Consider the following 15692-nt stretch of genomic DNA (forward strand, 5'->3'; position numbering starts at 1 on the left):
TGCAGGTTAGTAATTTATTGAGCGCTTGGCCGTCTGGCAGTGCCTATACCTATGAAAATCAATCAATAATAACAATCAAGCCAGCAATTAAATACATGGTTTTTAGAGAATCTAATAATGAAATGTTTATTTGTAACCGTCATATATTTGATACAATACTCCCCAGTAAGATAGGCGTAAAAAATACCTGTTATATGTCGAAGGTGGAAAATAAAAAGGGACCGCTCAGATCCGGACCTCGGGAATTAAAATGGGCCCCGACCCAAAAGTTCAGCCAATAGCATTATATACAAATTATTACTAACTTCCGTAACAGGGAATCACCTAAATCTATTAAATATTTGTCAAAAATAGGGCGAAAGATAAGGAAAATTGAATTATGAACCCCATATCTAATTCATATGACTGGGCACAAGCGCGGCCGTCTGGCGGCCGGTCGGCACTGATCTATCAATCCTGAAGTGGTTGCGTGTCGCAGTAGGGGGTTGGGGGAACTTTGGTACCTCGTGCAGAATTGATAGCGCTCATTTTCGGGGGGTCCGTGGCGCCGCAGACGAAGCCGACGGCCAGGACACCGATGATGTACGCCGTAGAACCCTACGAATGGTAGAAGATAAGCTTGGCCACCAGCAGGATTGCCCTGCCCGAGTTCTGGCTCTCACTGTACGCTAGCGCAATCCGGCGCCGGCGATCGTAAAGGCCACGTAAAGAATGAGTACAGACCTAGGAAACAGCCCGTGGCCCCATCTGTATACTAAGGGGTCATCACGCTCCCGTTGCCCTGATGGCGGAAGCCTTAGTCATCGTGATGTGAGTTTTTTGTCCCACAAATGATGATCAGGGTAAGCAGGACAAGGCAGATAATAAGAATGATCTTGGCTGACGCAATGCAAAATTCGGATTCGCCTAATTACCTGTAAGGTAATGGAAAGTGAGGATGAGCGTACTCTGCCGAGGCAAATTAACAGGTCCTCACCTAACGAAGAACACATTGAAAAGATACAGACCACCACGCATACAGCTATCCACGCGGCCGGGTTGATCCTGAGATTCCAGTACTACATGGCGGTCGCCACAGCGCTGTACGCAACACAAACTAGCATCGTTGCGGCAAGGGGGAATGCCCAGCCCATAGGAAAGCCCAGAGTCAGGTAGACGTAGGTAACAGCTCGCAAGCTCGAAAATGGAGCCGCGGGTGGGAGGATAGGCATACATCCTAGCCACGCATACATTACGTGGCCAAATAACGAGAATGACCCAGATGCGGCATCACAGGAAGAGAGACAACGGCCCCATCTCAGTGAGCAAGAGCTCAGTGCCGATGGAGCCGCCGATCACCTTGGGCTGGACATGTTGGGGGGCTGTTTCTGTCGTATCTGGTGCGCAGCCAGTTTGTAGTTTACCCTTCAAGTACTAATTTGTTGGTTAATATGGCGATCCCAAAGCCGGGGTCTGGAGTTTTATGCATTTGGTCGGAGGTAACGATCTTTTCAATGAATTGGGAGAATAAGAATTTTAATGATCTCGGGGAGCCGAAGAATACATTGATCACACAAACGAGCGTCGGCACGAGGAAGAAGATGTTGTAAAGTGCATCACCTCGGGGTTGATGGCTGCAAGTATTCAAGCTATACATCTATCACAATCGGAACTTCAAATCGGAACTTGAAATTGAAGGGATGGAGGCGACATAGACCAATGCTGCCAGTGGCGCAGAGCTGCATTCCAGGCAGCTAGAGATGTCAAAGAAGGGCAGCACACAGCATGCGGGGTTTCCAAGACTCCAGCGATGTGCCTCTGGTCCGGTCTTATCTTGGATGATGCACTCAGTACTTGGCTCTGGGAAGGCACATTATCTCCTTAGCAGCAACAATGTATCCAGTACGGGTCATTCCGAGGCAACAAGCTAAGAATATCCTCAGCTTCAATTACTGTGTATTACTGCAGTCGGATGGCATATAGGGACCCATCTCCCAGTACAGGCTGGAGGGAGAACACGCTCAGAGTGTCACGAGTTATGGTACACAGCAATGGGCGTTTGTGGGCTAAAAGTGGCTTCTGCGAACCCATCTCGAGCGCAAAAAAGAGAGCAGTCTACGTACTGAACGAATGTAAGATCCACGCGAGAAGGTACGTGGCAGAATGCCCAGCGAGTGCTGATACCATTCTATTCCGTGACAGAGGGACTGTTCACGGCCTGATCTTTGATAATTTGCATACCACACTAATATCGGCTGTGTCTGACTACCCGAACTGCTTTTCAGTATTTGTGCCTGGTCGAAAAATCACGAAGGAATAAACAGCGGCAAGTTGACGGATGCCTAGTACGCTAGATTATCCTGCGAAAAGCATGGAACATGAGCGAGAGCAAATGTGAAGCGCTGAGAGTCCTTGTATTTCCTAATTCAACAAGCTCCCACCCGATTCCTGCAACTCGTATTCGTAGTCGGGTTGGAATTCCAACCACATGGATTCTGGCGTTGTGAGTCTGTATGTGTACTCTGCCTCTTCATGAGGACATATGTGCTTTCGAATCCCAGAAGCCGAGGCAGCCTCGGCGAGCAACTGTGCCCGACAGGTATTCTCCATTAGCGTGAAGAGGAACGCTGCCTCGTCGACAGTGCTCCCTGTCGTCAGAAGCCCATGATTCTTGAGAATCGCGCACCGTTTATCGCCCAGAGCACCTGCGATTCGCCTGCCTTCTTCACCTTCAAAAGCGATACCGCCGAATGTATCGTAAACAGCATGGTCATTGTAAAAGGTGCAGGCATCCTGGTTCAGCATCTCCAGGGGTCGGTTGAAGCAAGACCAGGCCTTCCCGTGGATACTGTGGAAATGGCAGGCAGCGTTCACGTCTGGTCGGGCGGCGTGGAGAGCTGAATGAATAGTGAAGCCGGCATTATTAATACAAGCCTGTGCTGAATTAGCAAGGCATTTCCATAGATCAATAAGGCCTCTCACCTTGTTTCCACCTATGACCTCTCCATTCATATTTACCTGAACAAGGTCGCTAACTCTCATCATTGCAAAATGTCGGGCTACACTGTGCAGAAATCAGCGACATGTACGCCGCGGCCGGAGTCCTAGATAATTACGGGTTGATCCAGAATGTGTCAGGGTCGACGGGATCCCGGACAGATATGTGTCCGGCAGTACCCTCGAGGTAACCTTTCCGTGCCATGACCCTAAAAGCTCCAGCCATATGCTCCAATGCCCATTGCCGTGCCTTGTAGGGATCCACAAATGTCGGGATACCTTCAATTGGAAAGCCTCGTCCGATGGTAGCACCCTCTCCATTGAGAGTTGAGAGGCCATTCATGAATGTGGCATCCACGCGGCGCAGTCCGACGGACTTCCGAACAACTTGAGCATCCTCATCCAAGGTGGTGGACATCCTGGAAGTCAGTGGTACTCGTGAGGCAATTCTTGTTGTTGTGACCGTCTGCGCCATGTTAGCTATCGAGCTAGAATGAGCAAGTCTAAGGCTGGTGTGCCGATGATGTGCAAAGGAGGGCAGATGGCGATTCGAGAAGGTCGAAAGTTCATGTACTATACGAGAACTCATCCCATGCAGGCACGAAAGACCATGAGGAGGTTATGAATACCTCTTCAAAGCTTTCGAACGTGTTATCTGACTAGTTTCAAATCGCATCGGTGCCCATTCAAACGAATGAGGACATTCGCAGGTCTGGAATTCGGGCAAGTATCTCCGAGCCATAACAGCCTGTCCATGATTCCGGGGTCGATTTACACACGCAACAATACGTCTGAAACCCACGAATCAACATTCCCCATAAGAATGTACCATAAGTGCAAAGTGGCATAGCATTTGACGAAGATGAGAGCTGTTTGATTTGGACGGTGACCCTTGTGTGTCAGTGGGTCTCAAAGTACAGCTTCCTGGTCCCTGTCGTCTTCACAACCGGAGCTGGCCATTTCACTAGGAGATAACTGCCGTCTGGGGGCGAACCCAGGTGCGAAATATCTGTACTGCTAAGGGAAGTCAACTGCGAACGATCTCCACAACTGCTCGACCAAATCAAAGCGCCAACGGCTAGCGCCAGCCAGCCACCTCCAATCTCACAACAGCGCCGCCAGGCCAGAGGAAGAAGAAATCCGCATGGTCTTCCAGGAACAACGATGGGTAAGGCCCGCTAAGGGAAGCGGCGTCTGGCTGACCATTGCGGCCTGGTTGGCTGTTCATGGCTAGCCTGCCAGCTCTGCTATAAGAAGCAACGCCTGAAAATCCAGACACATTATTGAGGGACAAGTCACACAGCCCAGCTTCATTGGCCATCTTCGCAAACAAACCATGTCGTCCGCACGCCCTAAACCCACAGATCTCGAGCATCACTTCTCCCAAGCGTCAAAGAAGAGGGCGCCGAATGTACTCAAGGAGTACTACAAGTATCTTCGGATACCAGAGATGGGAAATTTGGCCGGTGGTATGTCTCGGCGGCAATGATGTGCCTATGTGTACCAAAATGGTGCAGAGTGTTGACTGTAATCTTCAGGCCTCCCCAGTCCAAGTTACTTCCCTTTCAACAACGTGGATCTTTCGCTATCCAACCCGGACTCACTTGGTCCCTCGAAATATTCTGAGGCGGCAGGGGGCCAGACACCCCAACTACGCATCCCTCGACGCGGGGACGAGCTGGGGTCCGTCCGCAACGTTGACTTGACCACCGCGCTCCAATACGGAAGCGCCTCGGGCTTTCCCCCGCTCTATGCCTGGTTGAGGAAGCTTACCACTACTATCTACCACCCGAACATTCCGTATGACGGCGGCGCTGACATTATCGTCAATGGTGGATCGGCGGATGGGCTTTTCAAGGTCTTTGAACTCTTATTCAATCCTTGGGATAAAACTTCTGGTGATGCGCGGAATCGCGAGGGCTTGATCGTGGAAGAATTTGTGTATGGGCCTCCAATCGCTCAGCTCAAGCCCAAGGATGTGAACATCGTACCGGTCAAAATGGACACCGAGGGAATGCTGGCATATGGTACGGGAAGTCTCTGCCATGTCCTTGAGACTTGGGATTGCGAATTAGGGAAGAGGCCACATGTTGTTTATCTTGTTCCGTGAGCATGCTGCCGGCGACCTCATCCTATGACGACTAGCTAACAGGGAACCAGAACCGGCCAAAACCCGACATCCGGAGTACTTTCTCTGCCACGGCGGAGGGAAATCTATGATATCTGCTCGCGGTTCGACCTCGTCATCGTCGAAGACGACCCGTACTGGAACCTGTACTATCCATCAACATCCACCACGCCCAACTTCCCTAAAGACCCGAACCATAACTACTGCGTACACGACCTGCGGGGCAAGTCGACAGGCTACGCTTTCCTCGACGAGCTCGTCCCGAGCTTTTTGAGCCTTGATAATGACGGCCGCGTCATACGACTCGACTCCTTCTCCAAGACCGTCGCGCCCGGTTGCAGGCTTGGATGGGTCACAGCGCAGCCGAGTGTGTGCGAGAAGCTCTTTAGGATCACGGACGGCACCACCCAGCAACCCTCCGGCTTCGTGCAGGCCATCGTCACGCAGTTGATTGGTGATTTCGGTAGGGACGGCCCCGCTGAGACCGCGATTTCGGTGCAGAAACCCGGCGGCTGGGGGGTGGGCGGCTGGATTAATTGGCTTGAGGGCTTGCGATTCACCTATCAACGCCGGATGGAGAAGATGGCTGCAATCTTGGAAGAGAATAGGTTCTTGGGGATAGGCGGAGTTCAGACTGAGATGTTCTCGTTCCAGCGGCCCGCGGGTGGCATGTTTATCTGGGTCAAGGTGAACATCGGCAGTCACCCGCTAACCTCTATCAACCCGCGCCGATTAATGCAGGGGCTGTGGGTTTACTGCACCCAGCACCCATATCGCATACTGGTCGTCCCGGGCGGGGATTTTGCAGCCAACCAAACCATCAAGAGGGACCTGGGGTACGTTTTCTTCCGCTTCTGCTTCGCAGCGGTGGAGGAGAGCATCCTAGAGGCCAAGTCGCGAGCATTCGCAGAGGCCTGCGAAAGTTATTGGGCCATTACTGACGCCAAGGTCATCAATGAAATCTTACACGAGGAGGACCTGACCAGACAGATGTACGAAGCCGGATATGACGATACCAGCTTTGATCGAGAGGTTGTGCACAGATGGTAAGACAAGAAGCAAACCCATAGCGAGAAACAATGGAAAGTAGGTCTCAAACGTGATGCAACACCGATTGGCCTTGAATTGCTAATTCTCGTTCAAAAATAACTCATCTTGAGTCATGTCATCAACTCATGTTCGTTGTTTGTACTTCCACTGTCTGGCGCGAAGAAGATTACATAGGATCGTCAAGACCGGGGCCTCAACTTTTAGCTCCTGCGCGATCCGCAGCGGGTTGCCAAGAATAACCTCCACCTCCATCGGCCTGTCCATCATCGCGTCAACTTGCATGCTCGGTTTGAGTCCAATCGCTTCAGGTGTGAACGAAATCATCTCATCCTGAATACCGGGCTGGAGCCCATAACCAGCGGCCTCCGCGATAGCTACGACCTCATCCATAACTGGACGTACCAAGGTGTCGATGTACCCGGCGGCTTGGACCGCACCAGAGTCCAGTCCAGTGATGGCGCACACTGGGTTGAACGAGGCATTCCACACGAGCTTCATCCATCGTCGCCGCACAATGTCTTCGTGGATCTCGCAGGCAACGCCACCGAGCGCGTAGAGTGCCGCAAAGGTGCTGCACGCGTCCTCCTGCCTCCGCCGGTGAAGACCTGGGCTCGGAAAGGGGGCGAGGTGCAGCTTGTCTGGATCATTGTGCAGGACCTCGCGGCCATTGAGCTCGCACCCGATCATAGTGACACCCGAGAGCACGACATTTTCAGGGAACGCGTCGACGAAGGGCCATTCTATGTCGATTCCGTTCTGGACGAGCACGATGGATGTCCGGCCCGGCGTGACGGCCAAGGCAATAAGATCCGGGATAGAATAGATGTCGGGCAGGCTTTTCATCGCCACAAGAACGTAGTCGAACGGGCCGTGCCTTGCCGCGTCCGATATGTTCCTTTCCACTAGACGCCGCGCAACCGGTATTTAGGTCTTCATGATAATCTAACGGGTACACTGCTGAACTCTTACCGTGATGAGGCTTCCAGTCTAATACCGTTCCGTGGTCGACGCTTCTGATACAGAGTCCTAGACGCTGCACCTCCTCAAAGTTCGAGCGGAAAACTCCCGTGACGGTGGCCGCCTTGGATTTGTGCAGGGCATAGGCACACATGGTGCCGACCGCACCGCAACCCACTACAAGAACATTGGCGGCTTCTGACATGATGGTGCCTGGTGGAGCTGTTGACACCAGCTAGAACCATAGACAAGAAGGCGAGGGGATGTACCGGTAATTAATAACATTACGCGCAAGAATACCCCAGTGTTATACGGTAAGTTCTCGCGGCAGTGCCTGCGAACCTTGTGGCTCTCTCAGCGCAGAAATGAAAGGTGTGGACTGGAAATACCTGAAGGGCGTGTTACTCATTGTAAGGATGCTTGTCTTGAGACAAGCCTGTAGCAAGTCAAAAGTACATCTAATCTCGGTCGTCTCATCGGAACGGCTAGTCCAGATCGATGGTATTATTGGCAGGTCTTGCAAAAAGAGAAGGCAACTCCGAGTACATGAACATGTACCGTGTCAAAAAGGTGGGTTTGCAGATGTATATACATTCAGAGCTTGCTTTCCCTCAACCCTCCAAAAGCGGAGCGACTCCGGCAGACTCCATCCTCGCATGGCTAACGAGGTTGGGGAACATCAAATCTTCGTGCCGTAGGACTACGTTTCCATCATAGACTCAGCCCGGGCCCAAGTATACAGAAGTTAATTGGATTGGCTACTGCTGTGTACACTCTACAACTCCAAGAAACCTTCCAATCGGATATCCCTAGAGCTGGCCCCCACCCATAACCTGATCCTCCCAGTCCGCAGCTTCCAGTTCTGGCTAACAGTGTCCCACTCGCTCAAGTCTCTCCGCGTCAACGACAACGTCACCGTCTCAGTCTGTCCCGGCTCCAAAGCTACTTTCTCAAATCCGCGTAAGTGTTTGAGGCTGTCCGTCCCGTCGAGATAAAGCTGGCTAATTTCCTGGCCAGCGACACCGCCAGTATTCTTGATACGGAATTGGACATCGCCGAGGTTGTCCCAGAGGTCAAGATGGCCACCCTGCTCAATAGGCCCCGAAGGATATTCATCGTGAGACAGTCCATCCCGGCAGGAAATCGACAGGTCGGCGTACTCGAACGTTGTGTACGACATCCCGAAGCCGAACTCGTACCGTGGCGTGATGTTGAACGCGTCAAAGGCGCGATAGTCGATGGTTGTACCCTCATCGAAATCACTTTGCGGGAAGAGCGTGAAACTGCCCTCCGGTAGGTCCGGATCGAGGAGGTCGCCATAGTCGCTTGGCTGCCGGGCGACGGTATAAGGCAGCTTCCCCGAGAAGTTCTCGTCGCCATATAGCAGGGCTATGGTGGCCTCTCCGGAGCTTTGGCCGGGTAGATGAGCGTAGATGATGGCGGTGACATTTGGATGGTCGACGAACCCGTCCACGAGGCGGATGCCTGCGTTGTGAATGACGACGATGGTGTTGCTGCACTGGTCCGCCACCGAATTGACGAGCCCGTCCGAGTAATCGTCGTAGAGCGCGGATCTGTCCAGTGTCTCCGTGGCCCAGGCGTTGATGAACACCAGACAAGCGTCGGATTCGGACACGGACGGGGCTGGGCTGACCGTGTCCCAAAGCAGATCCGTACCATCCTTCATGGCGCGCTGCGTCAGCGCGTCTAGCGGGCTATATATCCAGCCTGGAGTGGTCGAGCCTGAGCCGCCGCCCGTGAAGATGGTGCCGTTCATCGCGATGGCCGATGATCTCAGATCCTGAGAGCGGGAGGCGAGCAGAAGCTCCGTCAGATTCGCATTAGTCTGTCCAAGAAGCCACTTGAGCATGTCCATCCCCTGCACGGGACCCCAGGCCTGATAGGTAGTGGCGGAATAACCAAAGACTGACACAACTTGCGGCCCCTTCAATGGCAGAGCATCTAGATTCTTCACGAGTACGTGCCCTTCGGTTGCCCCCTGGAAGAGAACCGGAACCGCATTGGGGTCTCTGGCATTGATTCGCTTATGTGGCCCTCTGATTTCGAATGGTATCCCAATGCCTGGTTCTGGGTAACCTTCGTTTTGACTTAAATAATACCACGATGCAACGATTCTATTGAGTGTTGGCTCAAGCTCAAACACAGAGATCCGGACTAGCTTACCTTGTAGCCATGTCATCCAATCGTGATTCCGGCACAGAGCCATTCTGGATTGCTGTGGTAAGATTGGCGCCCCAATATACGGAACCAGGCATGGCCATGTCGAGGCCGGCGAGAGCACTCGCGACTCCTGAGTCTTTTCAAAGTCAGCGGTTTTTAAGTAAGGGGAACGGGTTCAACATACGCTGGGCATCCCAGTCACTGACGGTGAAGCCCTGAAATCCGAGTTCCGTCTTGAGCACCCCATTGAGTAGCTTACTGTTCGCGCAGGCATACGAGTTGTTTACACGGTTGTAACTGGATTCAAATTAACTTGAAACACACCAAGGATTAGCGTCGGTTTATACCTGCACATTACATTCGCCGCACCAGCCTTCATGGCATCCTGGAATGGCCTTCATTCCTAGTCAGTTTCTGAAATGGTGGGGGAAATTACAGCAGCTATACACACCAGAGATAAAGCTCGTGGAGGGTCTTGTCGTCAATGTTAGACGACACCGCCTCGACCGGGGGTTCGGACCCCTCGAGGGGCCTTCTATTTGTCTCCTGTTCGTTGCCAATGAAATGCTTGACGCTCGCCATGACCCCTTGCTCCTGAATGCCAGTGATGGTCTCGGCTGCGAGCGAACCGCAGAGGTAAGGGTCGTTGGAAAACACCTCCCAATTCCGACCGCCAAGAGCTACCCTACCCAACGGTCCAACGGCTATTATCGAGTCAGCGCCAGTCTTAAGATCCGACGTCAGGATGTTGTACCAGGCCCTAAAGCCACGTTCACGCCTTTGGTGCGGAACTCTCCTCCAAGGTAATGACCTCTCAGCTTGGTAAGCTTTTTGTTCCAGCTGGTCCGGTCAGCATCTCTCAGAATCGTGAAGGGGCTTTCTGACCTTGCGCCAACATTCATGCCCGCGGGATAGCTGTTCACCATGTCAGTGCCTCGAACACCGTTTCCGGCATCTTGGAGACAAAGACCCGGAAATCCAAGGCGAGAAACGCCTGGAATGTTACCGGAGCATCCATTATGTGTGATAGAGACACCGTATGTCAAATTGGACTACGGTAATCAGTTAGATGTTTTCTCGGATCTCGCTTCTGATGTTTAGGCTGTTGCGATACTGCCTCGCAACATACTCACTTTCTCGTCGAGACTCATCTCCGCAATGAGAGCTTTGGCTTTCCCATAAGCGTCTGCCCAATCTCCAGCCCCCGTCATATTGGCTAAGATCCTCCTGATTAGCATAGAAAACCTATGAATGCTGGTCCAGGCGTACGAGCTGGGTAGACAGGCGGGCTCTCCCCATAAAAGTGGGCATCGGACTGAATGACCGTGGCTGCCGCCGTGATGGCATACAGAAGTAAGCCGTCAAACATCATACTTGTGAAGAGTATAGACTACAAGATGTTCGGTTTGATTAATGAGGCTATCTATGCCGCCTGCGAGCCTTTCATATAGAGGTTCGTCAGTACAGTCATCGCTCTTGTAAGTCTTCCTTATTCATGGATCATATCGGCCGTACTTGCCCCGAGAAGACATCTCCGCCCGAAGTCGGGCGGTAGGTGACGTATTTCTAACACTGCGTGCCATGACACATGCATGACACAGGAACCAAGGGTCCCTCTACGCTATTCTGCAGGTGTTGAAACTGCGGGCGCCAAAGCAGTAAAATAGCCAGGCGGCACAGCTTAACGCGCATCCTCCCCACAAACTCCAACCTTGACCTGTATAGATTCGACTCATCGTAGGTCGCCTTGCGGCCGATGTTGCCACCTCGTTATGCCTTGGCTGCTTTGAGGACCCTGGGCGCTGCTGCGGCGGGCTTTGCTTGGTCCTTTCGGGCAGCTGACCTCTCCTCCCTCCAGTAAGCCATAAGTCACATAGGACAGGTCGCTCACCACCCTACTTATGATAAGTTAGGCCGGTCTGTCTTTGTCTGATATACGTAACCAGAGAATGTTATATACCGGTACTTACACAGAGTTAATCTTATCAAAGAATACCTCATAAGTAATTTGTCAATATTAATAGTGTAGCTAATGAGCAAGCTATTTAGTAAGGAAGGATGCTTACCTTCCGATTATATTTCAAAGAGTAGTTTTTAACTAATAGTTAAAAAAGTTATTTATTATTATATTAAAATTAACTTATATATTCTATAATCTATATCTATTTCTATATTAAAAGTTAATTAACTTAATAGCTATGATTACTATTTAATATATATAAGTTTAAAAAGTATATACATAATAAGACTAATATTTTAAAATAGTTAATTATATAGCATAACGAATTAGTCTAATAATATAGGGCTCTAAAGAATTAACATGCTTTACCTTTACTTAGCCTAAGAGATTATGTATTTTAATATAAATAAATAAAAGTATTCTAAGTATACGCTCTTATTTTTAATTGATTAACTAATTATTTTTATAAAATTCCTATTTAACTATGGAATGAGCTTATTAAACTATCTTTATATAACCACGTTAATATATTAAATATTAAGTTATCTTATTATTAATGCCTTTTTATAATTCTTTTTCTCTTTTTAAAACTTTACTTATATTCTTTTATTTAGATATCTTAATAAGTTAATTAAGAAACTTTTTAAATTATGATTTTATACGATATTAAACTGTTAAAGAACGGAATCTAAAATTTATAGGTTATACTTAACCAGCCCAGTTCGTGCTTTTCTTTACATATATTACAAACATATTCTGTCTAATTAGAAGTAGAAGGCAGTTGAGACGAACAGCGTCACTGAAATATCTTAACGTTTAGTGCATTATTATAGGGCCGAATTCCCATCTCTACTGGATACACTCCCGGCTCTCATGTGCCTTGCCCTTAAGACAACGTCCGAATCGCACCTGTCCGTTGGCCTGTCACATCGCACCCCTTGTCCCGCTTTTCCCCAGCTTCAAATCCCTTGAAATAAATTCCCAATGCCCAAGATCCCGCTTTCTCGGGGTAAATAATCCACGAAACCTGTCAGCTGAGACTCATATACCTGTCATCACCTTCATACATCCCACCTTCCCCGCTCCAATCTGCAGGGAAGAGGGTGTGAAAAGATTGCTGCTTAATCTCGCTGGGTTCTTCTGATTCTATGATCGGGACGAAAGAGTCCGAGGCGTGGTTCTCTAGCTAGCAGCGTACGTATTTATCGGTTCAGGGGTGGGCGAGGCACCCGAAGGAAACTCGCAGCTTTGAGAAGCCCTGCTAAGTTTGACGGCCAGTATCAGGCACTTCAAAAGCTTTAACGGCGACACCATCTCCTCGCTTCACATCTTTCTTGGCGGTTTTGGTACAGCGCCGGTCATTTACGCAGTTTCGATTGCCTCAGGACCCTGACAGACGTACTCATTGAGGTCGGCCTCCTGCGCCGAACTTCCAGCAACTGGGAAGGATCGTTCCCAGATTGGGATGCGAGCATTCAACTTAAGGCATTGTGAAAGGGGGAAGGTGACCCACAGCTGAAAGTTCGGGCAGCTCTATGTTCCGTAGGATATGAGACTCAATGTTGCAGTCATCCATTCCACGTACGTATTGATGTATGTAACAGTGCCATGAAAATTTAGGCATATCTGAATGTAACAGTCGGAGAGAAAATTTGAAAGGTACGGTTTAGCCTTCACATATTTTCAGACAATAGAATCGTGGGCATATGTAGGTGAATGAGGTAGGAAACCTTGGACGGACGCTTGCGCAGTGCAGAAGAAACCTACAAATCGTCCACTACTAGCAGGCAGATGACATGGGTGCTGAGATACAGAATGTTCACTTGGAACTGGATCTATGATCTAGTCGAGTCCATTGAATTGAGAAACCGTAATCCATCATACGAGGACCTCGGTTGCCTTGGCTATGTGCTGTCATCCATGATGTACCACTAAGAAGATTTACGAAGCTCTTGTTTCTCTCTTCCATTTGATAACAAGAGTAAGAAGCCCGATAGTAGTTCTGTCAAACGTACAAAGTGAAGTTAGCATAGTTGCCCAGAACGCGAGGGTACGACTCCAGCATAAAGGTTGTTGTCATTCCCGATTGAATGGCGGCGGATACAGCAGCCGTAGCAATTGTGACTCCCTGCTGGCCCCCTACTGAAGTTAGTAGACTTCCTGGACGGAACGTGCTTCGAGTCAGAGAACTCACAACTCCAGCCCCAACCACTGCCAAGTGTTGTTCTCCCCCGCTGCAGAGGCGGCAACACCACAGTCCATTCGTCCATTAACGGTGTGCCATCGCTCTTGAAAGCTGCTACCGTCGCGGGCTTCCCGACGCTGTTCCAATTCACTTCTCCGTCGATGTTACTAGCCGAAGTCGCCGTAGTGCTGGACAATGGGAGCGTGGGCGTATCCCACTGCACGACTTGGATCGGGATGCTCGGCGCGCTGGCAAAAGAAACCAACAACGTGGTCTTGATGCCCGGAGGACCGGCAACATCGAAGTAGTGGGACAGGAATGATACAGATAGCGTGATATCAGTCTCGTCGACGGTGTAGTCCGAATTCAGCGTGAGGCTGGCCCCGTCCGCCGTGGTAATGGACTTGACGGAGTCTCCGTTGAATGTGAAGGAGAGGGATACGCTCTCGACAGCGGTTCCGACCTTGTGAAAAACAAACGCCGAGCTGAATTGGCTAATCGCCGTAGTGTCCAGGGTTGAGTCGGGAAGAGCGTTGAGATTGCCAGCTAAAGCATTGAAATGAAGGTTGAGGCCGGTTACGTCGTACCAGGTGTGTGAACTGCGGTCCAAGAGATCGTTGCCGGTATCCCACACAATTGGAGCAAAGTCGTATTTTCTGGAGAGCCGTCCGATGATATCGTAGTATCTCCATCGTGCTGCAGGCTCCGAATGTACCGGACTCACGAGCCACTCGCCAACAACAATCGGGACGTCAGTGAAGTTGTCGCGGAGCCGACTAAAATCGGTCTCGAATGCGGAAAGGTCGACGCTAGAGCCCCATATGGTTTTGCCCCATGCGGCTGACGTAAAATCATCTAGTTGATCCATGTCAGACAGTGCTTGCCTTTGTGGCATAGTACACAAATAAAGGGGCAGACCGGCGATGACTTACAAGGGTTGTAGTAATGCACTTGGAGGGCCCACGGATTCGTGTACTTCGAGTCAGGCGGCTCAAACCAGAGGCTTGTCCGAACGATATCCTGACCGGGCCCACTTAGTGTAACGACACGCTTTGAATTAAATCCGCCGGCGTCGTTGATTGCTTGAAGAAATATGTTATTCAGCTTGTTCTGCTCGGCCGCAATCTCGGCTGTGTCTCCAGGAGCCTCATTAAGTGGCTCAAATGCCACGAGGGATGGGGTACAGGCGAGTTTGGTACCAATCTGGTACCAGAGCCTGTAGAACTTCTCCTCTATCATGCTATAATTAGCGTTTGCTACTGTCAGATCCGCCCAAAAGTGCGAGTCGTGGTGAACATTAATGATGACATAGAGGTCCCGAGACGTGGCCATGTCGACGACGTTAGCAACTCGTTGGAGCCATTCAGGATCTACTGTCCAATCAGGAGAGTCTCCCTGGTCTGAAAAGCCGATGAAATGGTTCATCCAAGTGACTGTTATGATTAATAAGGTACATGGTGTCTTTAAGCATATGCTAACAAGAGGCGGGTGTCGCCCTACAGGAGGGCTGGCTGTCAAGAACATACCTGGGATGCGGACGCTGTTGAAACCGAAAGCCTTCACATCATCAAAGGTTCCTGCAACCACTGGTACGTTGTTCCAGCTGTCTTCATTCGGGAAAGCATCGAGGGTGTTCCCTAAATTCCATCCGGGCTGAAGCTGAGCAGTAAACTCAGATGCTGAGATGGGTTGAAAATCTCCTGAACATTGAGAGATCACGTTGTTAACCTGATAGAACCATAACAAAGTAGCACAAAGACCCTGAAGCCGCGCCATGGTTTCCGCTCCATGAAGAGGGGGAGACCCGAGGCTAATCGACTCGATTGTAGATCGGTATCCGAAACTGGGGTAAGATTTCAAGCCTGGAGTCAGCTGGCCTTCGCTATAGCCTCTTTATTCCTTCATGCGAGGGTGGTAAGAAGAGACCGAATGAGAATATCTCAAGTTTATGTATCCAGATGGCTCGAATAGCAGCTCTGTCAACCGGCAATATTCTGGGCTAGTAGTCCTCGTGACCTTCTTACGCGGAGCTACCCCGCCTACGCCCCGGTGGCAGATGTGCCGAGCAGATCCTAGATTTAGTCCACGAACCCTGACATGGCGACATGTCTGCGGAGGATATAGATCTGCCGAGCGTGTTAAAGTAGTGGGTCTACATCGCCGGGAGTCTTCGTGCTAACACGATCTTCCTAGCCCCTAGATACCTTATTATCAAAGAAAAACAAAATTCAGTAAAGGTTTGAAGGTTTATAATA

General features: G+C 50.3%; 6 protein-coding genes across 6 annotated transcripts; 2 read left to right on the forward strand and 4 right to left on the reverse strand.

Moving 5' to 3' along the window:
* Positions 1 to 2400: 2400 nt before the first annotated feature.
* Positions 2401 to 3394, reverse strand: CABS01_09826 (L-fuculose-phosphate aldolase; the record flags this gene model as incomplete). Its single annotated transcript, XM_060543182.1, has 3 exons — positions 2401 to 2913; positions 2962 to 3043; positions 3096 to 3394. 3 exons carry the CDS (start codon positions 3392 to 3394, stop codon positions 2401 to 2403), a joined length of 894 nt encoding a protein of 297 aa, XP_060399880.1.
* Positions 2468 to 2880, forward strand: CABS01_09827 (uncharacterized protein; the record flags this gene model as incomplete). Its single annotated transcript, XM_060543183.1, has 2 exons — positions 2468 to 2482; positions 2593 to 2880. 2 exons carry the CDS (start codon positions 2468 to 2470, stop codon positions 2878 to 2880), a joined length of 303 nt encoding a protein of 100 aa, XP_060399881.1.
* A 918-nt stretch (positions 3395 to 4312) lies between the features above and the next one.
* On the forward strand, positions 4313 to 6154 carry CABS01_09828 (aromatic amino acid aminotransferase; the record flags this gene model as incomplete). The annotated part of the gene is made up of 3 exons (XM_060543184.1): positions 4313 to 4445; positions 4515 to 5082; positions 5137 to 6154. 3 exons carry the CDS (start codon positions 4313 to 4315, stop codon positions 6152 to 6154), a joined length of 1719 nt encoding a protein of 572 aa, XP_060399882.1.
* A 123-nt stretch (positions 6155 to 6277) lies between these two features.
* Positions 6278 to 7316, reverse strand: CABS01_09829 (uncharacterized protein; the record flags this gene model as incomplete). The annotated part of the gene is made up of 2 exons (XM_060543185.1): positions 6278 to 7056; positions 7124 to 7316. 2 exons carry the CDS (start codon positions 7314 to 7316, stop codon positions 6278 to 6280), a joined length of 972 nt encoding a protein of 323 aa, XP_060399883.1.
* Positions 7317 to 7886: 570 nt separating this feature from the next.
* Positions 7887 to 10664, reverse strand: CABS01_09830 (beta-glucosidase; the record flags this gene model as incomplete). Its single annotated transcript, XM_060543186.1, has 6 exons — positions 7887 to 9168; positions 9296 to 9422; positions 9477 to 9550; positions 9744 to 10119; positions 10422 to 10478; positions 10562 to 10664. 6 exons carry the CDS (start codon positions 10662 to 10664, stop codon positions 7887 to 7889), a joined length of 2019 nt encoding a protein of 672 aa, XP_060399884.1.
* Positions 10665 to 13257: 2593 nt separating this feature from the next.
* On the reverse strand, positions 13258 to 15213 carry CABS01_09831 (endoglucanase B; the record flags this gene model as incomplete). Its single annotated transcript, XM_060543187.1, has 3 exons — positions 13258 to 13391; positions 13447 to 14292; positions 14370 to 15213. 3 exons carry the CDS (start codon positions 15211 to 15213, stop codon positions 13258 to 13260), a joined length of 1824 nt encoding a protein of 607 aa, XP_060399885.1.
* Positions 15214 to 15692: the final 479 nt, after the last annotated feature.

The sequence above is a fragment of the Colletotrichum abscissum genome, assembly GCF_030869225.1.
Source record: "Colletotrichum abscissum strain IMI 504890 chromosome Unknown Scaffold_24.1, whole genome shotgun sequence".
NCBI classification, from domain to species: Eukaryota; Fungi; Ascomycota; class Sordariomycetes; order Glomerellales; family Glomerellaceae; genus Colletotrichum; species Colletotrichum abscissum.